This window comes from Ornithodoros turicata, chromosome 3 (assembly GCF_037126465.1).
Source record: "Ornithodoros turicata isolate Travis chromosome 3, ASM3712646v1, whole genome shotgun sequence".
In the NCBI taxonomy this organism is placed as follows: domain Eukaryota; kingdom Metazoa; phylum Arthropoda; class Arachnida; order Ixodida; family Argasidae; genus Ornithodoros; species Ornithodoros turicata.
In genome coordinates, this window is record NC_088203.1 from 71,900,501 (window position 1) to 71,904,991 (window position 4,491).

The window sequence follows — 4,491 nt, forward strand, 5'->3', positions numbered from 1 at the left end:
TGCCACAACAGTAAGGTGAACGTGAGGGGGAAACAGCCTCGTGTGAAGTTTTATAAATTTCCGAACAAGTGGTTCGAACAAGGGCGTCGGCGACAATGGATAGCGGCTGTACGAAGAGTGAAGTAAGTCTAAAACTGTTGTGGTTGAGTTTTTCCGTTCTAAGATGGTTTGTATTTTTTTGTGATTGCTTCGTGTAGCCCGGATGGCACTCCTTGGGAGCCAAGCCAGACGACTGTCATTTGCAGTTGCCACTTCGTCGGCAACGAAAAAAGCGCTGACCAGACGCATCCTTCCTACGTCCCCTCAGTATTTCCAGCGATGTACAAAGCCAAATCCGTCGTGGGATTGGCGCCTGTTGAGCGTTATGAAAGGTAAGCAACCTTCGACATTTCCATTAGCACATTAGCGATGACACAACGCACGAAGTTGTTCGCATTTGTGTGTTTGCTGCTACATCCGCTAACGGTAGCTTTACCTGGCTTTACGGACACAGACTCAAGCGGCGATCTCAACGTAATGGCAACACCACGGCTTCAGTGACACTTTGTGTTAGTAAAGAAGATGGTGTGCCTGGACTGCATGGAGATTTGCAAGATGAGGAATTCCAGGATGGAACATACAATGAGCCTCCTTCCTCAGATTCTAGTGGAGCGTTGGAACCACCTTCATCATCATCTGTGGTAGGCATTGTACTTGCAGAAGCAATATTGTGTATTACTTAAGTGCGCATGTAAAATTGCCATTTATTCTTTTTGTTTATTTATATTTTATTTTTTGACAGGGCACACAGACAGATGCAGCCAATGAAGGTAGTGGCAGACCGTTCTCCGTCTTCATGTGTACCATTCTGGAAACGACCGGCAGCACCCAGATTACTCACACACCTTGTGTTGAAAGTGAAGTGCAGGCTGTGCCCGAGACACAATCACGCTACTCTGGACGTTCTTCACGTACGTGCATATTTCAGGGTTACGAGACTCTTCGTGATCAGACTGCTACCCTGCATGATTTATGTGGCACCACGCCAGAAGTGTTTGCACTTCTACTCAGCCTCCTTACCAACTTCCGCGTAAGAGAGGTCGACGTCACTATCCCTAACAAGCTCTTGATATTTCTGATGAAGTTGAAGCTGGGAATTACTTTCACCGGCCTTGGCGCTCTGTTTGGAATTCATCGTTCCACTGCTAGCAGAATATTTTTCTGTATGTTAACAAACTTGGTTCAGGCCACAAGCAAGTGGTTGTTCACACCATCAAGAGAGACAATCCGAGCGACTCTTCCAGAATGCTTCAAAGAGCACTATCATTCATGCAGATACATAATCGACTGCACTGAAGTGAGGACGGAAACTCCAGCTCCTGTTGAAAGGCAACGAAATCTGTACTCAAACTATAAAGGCGGCATGACTGTGAAGTTCCTGGTTGCAATTGTCCCCAATGGACAGATTGCTTTTGTGTCAAAAGCGTACGGGGGAAGAGAAAGCGACACAGCAATAACAACGGATTCTGGATTCCTAGACCTTGTCGAGGCAGGTGATTTAATTCTGGCTGACAAGGGATTCCCTGGCATCAGCTCCCACCTCGGACAGAAAGGTGCACTACTAGTGATGCCCCCATTCTCATCAGGAAATGCACAGTTCACCAGCAGTGAAATGGACACAACGTATTACATCGCACAAGTTAGGGTGCATGTAGAGAGAGTGATTCAGCGGATCAAGACCTTCGACATCCTGAATTCCACCGTACCAGCTGAGCTTGTGCCATACATGACTGACATTTTTCATATGTGCGCAGTACTTGCAAATCTTCAGCCACCCATTTTCAAGACGCAGCAATGATTTCAGCGTACTTCATTTTGGCATTTGGCCTGCTGTGTTGAAGTGCAATGGGGACCAGTGTGAAAATTAAATATGTTGAGTGCTAATGCAGTTGCTAAAAAAAGTGTCCTGTTGCAAAATGGCTGTCACACTGTTTCTCATTTATTGCTTCAACACGATTTGAAATATCATACAGAGCACCAGGCCCCAACTTACAGAAATTGAACTGACTAGAATACGTGGACTAACCAAAAAAATTAAACCAGAAAACTTAAGGTCTAATTACATATTCATTTAGACCTGGGAGCCATTCTTGGCAGCATGTGAGTAAAATAGAATGGCTCTAGTTTTGGAACAAGTTCACTAAGCAGATCATCGTCACGCTCTACCATCACATTCACTGACTGCGCATCAGAATATACAAAAAAGAATGCCTCTGTTACATTCATGACATACATTGCAATTTGCACTTGTGTATAGTATTGATGCGACTTTTTAAGCACCAGCTTCCCTCCTTCATACTGTAGGTACTGAACGTAGCTTGTTTCAGATTTGCAATCAATGATTGGCTGTCCTTTCCGGCCAAATGGGCATTTGATTTCAAGCAAATAAAGGCCATCAGCCAGCCGCACTACCCCATCCGGGCTTGCACATAGCCATCTTTGTTCAGGGTGCACCAAGAGCCCAGCCTGAAAAATTTGGAAAAGGCATGAGATTAACCGTTTGAAAGTAACAGTTCTGATTCTAGTACCTGATACACTATTGTTGGGAACTTCCTCTGGAACTCCTTTGCAGCAACTCCCTCCATCTGCGTGCCTTTCAGCGAATGTGCATTTTGTGTTAAATCACAAAAACACACTAATGTTTGATGAAGATCACTGATAGGAATACTCACCGTATGCTGTGGCCGCTGTTCTCAGTGGCCTGGTGGTTTTCAGTGCTTCAGCAAGTTTTTCGAAGTCTGCTACCCTTGTTCTGACTCTGTGGCACTCTGTGCTTGTTAGACGTAATGCCCTTTCCTGGAACCACCTGTGCACGTGTACACGTTCTTTGCAGGTGGCAGGTAACATTTAAGTGAACATGTAGACAAATGGCACTCACAGCAAATGCATACTAAAACACAAGCCAGCTTGATTTCGGCCTCGAAGAAGCATGCAGCATGCTCAACTGAAGCGGTGTGTTTTATGCACTTTACCTCACGTTTGTTCGTTGCCCACGTGTTTCCATGGCAATGTCAATTGGACAGCGGGAGCCAATAGCAAATTTGTAAAAGCTTGCGGTGTCATGGCCCACTTCCTTTAACCAGTCTTTCCTTGTGAACCGATGCCCCATTAGCAGATCGACCCTCACAACACTCATTGTGTGAAATACTGATCTTCTTGAGCTACTGCTCAGAAGCAGCTCAGCTACTAGCTCCTGATCATGCATGTTAGCTGCAGCATCAACAAGCGATGCTAAAACACTCCTGCACCCCTTTTCAACTGGGTCCTGATATTCATATTTCAAGTTGTGGACTAAAGGAGAGCCAATGCCTGGGAAGTGGTCAAAGATGTAGGACGGTGAGACTGACTGGCAGCTTGGCTTGGGTGCATTGCATGGCTCTTGAAGGGTAGAAGGATGGATGGTGGATGTTAGGGCACTATAAGCGAAGCTACTTATATCTACGGTACGCAAAACGCACATACTAACCTCAATTCTAAAGTAGATATCGAACACTGGCTATCAACATGCCACATTATCGTCACAGCTGACAGAGTTTCGGCTGATTACTTACTTGGATAAAGCTCTTCGAAAGGAAGCCGGACGTAGCTGCCTGACGCTTGACTTCCAGGCCTGCCCCACGCTTGGGGCACACTAGTGCAGGAGTCGTCTTCGGGGTTGTTTATGGCAGTAACAACGGCGGCTACATGTTTACAACGGCCAGCCACACCTCCCTTACAAGTACAATGTGCTTCGAGAATTGCACGTGGTCTAGGTGACTGAAGCTGCAAATGTGTCAAACGGACGTTAACAGCACGTCATCAACAATAAGTTAACAGACTTACCTGAACAGTTACGTTGTACGTGCGTGTGCTCGTTTGGGCAAGGCACTGCGCACTTATCTTTGACGTCCCGTCCGTGAAAACATCTTCGCGAACGCATTTCACATGTTTCGCCTTCTGAAGAAGGTGCCCTTTCTTCAGATTACCGCCTCGAAAGTGGTCTTGCGTGTCAACAGGCGCGAAGCCGGCGTATAAAACACGTGAAATCGTCATACTAGCATGCGTCGTACACAAAAAGTGACAGGCAATGCATATGCGAACGCCCCGCTGGTACCACGCCGTTTTGCGGCCGATTGCCACGGGGGTCGCTTTCAGCGGATCGATCGCAGCTCCCTCAAACAAGCGCGCGCTGCCTATAGCTTTGCCATCGCTTAAACACACATCTTTGGTGTGACAGTGATATATGTATTGTATTTTGTGAACACGGTGTTTTATTTTCCTCTTTCTTTTTTGCTTTGAATTTTTAGATAGATAAGTGCTTTATTTAGACATTCAATACATTACAAATTATAAATTGCGTAGTGAATTGCGCAGCAGTAGGATATGACTACCCCGCTTGATTGGATGGATGGATGGATGGATGGATGGATGGATGGATTGTTGGTGCACCCCTGGTGGGCCTCTTTGAAACGA

The 4,491-nt window shown here is 46.0% G+C and overlaps 1 protein-coding gene and 1 long non-coding RNA gene across 2 annotated transcripts; one reads left to right on the forward strand and one right to left on the reverse strand.

Annotated features, from left to right (window-relative positions):
- Positions 1-218: 218 nt before the first annotated feature.
- On the forward strand, positions 219-1,914 carry LOC135387300 (uncharacterized). Its single transcript, XM_064616562.1, has 3 exons — positions 219-371; positions 494-680; positions 782-1,914. Exons 1-3 carry the CDS (start codon positions 319-321, stop codon positions 1,835-1,837), a joined length of 1,296 nt encoding a protein of 431 aa, XP_064472632.1. The 5' UTR covers positions 219-318; the 3' UTR covers positions 1,838-1,914.
- A 5-nt stretch (positions 1,915-1,919) lies between these two features.
- LOC135387301 (uncharacterized) lies at positions 1,920-4,270 on the reverse strand. Its single transcript, XR_010421027.1, has 5 exons — positions 3,862-4,270; positions 3,591-3,801; positions 2,712-2,845; positions 2,568-2,632; positions 1,920-2,505 (listed from the first exon to the last, which is right to left on the reverse strand). It is a non-coding gene; the product is annotated as an uncharacterized LOC135387301 (long non-coding RNA).
- Positions 4,271-4,491: the final 221 nt, after the last annotated feature.

Coding starts and splice junctions, on each gene's coding strand:
- LOC135387300 (XM_064616562.1), top strand. CDS start 319: ATGTACAAAGCCAAATCCGTCGTGGGATTGGCGCCTGTTGAGCGTTAT. Junction 372..493: donor CCTGTTGAGCGTTATGAAAG/GTAAGCAACCTT, acceptor TTACGGACACAG/ACTCAAGCGGCGATCTCAAC. Junction 681..781: donor CACCTTCATCATCATCTGTG/GTAGGCATTGTA, acceptor ATTTTTTGACAG/GGCACACAGACAGATGCAGC.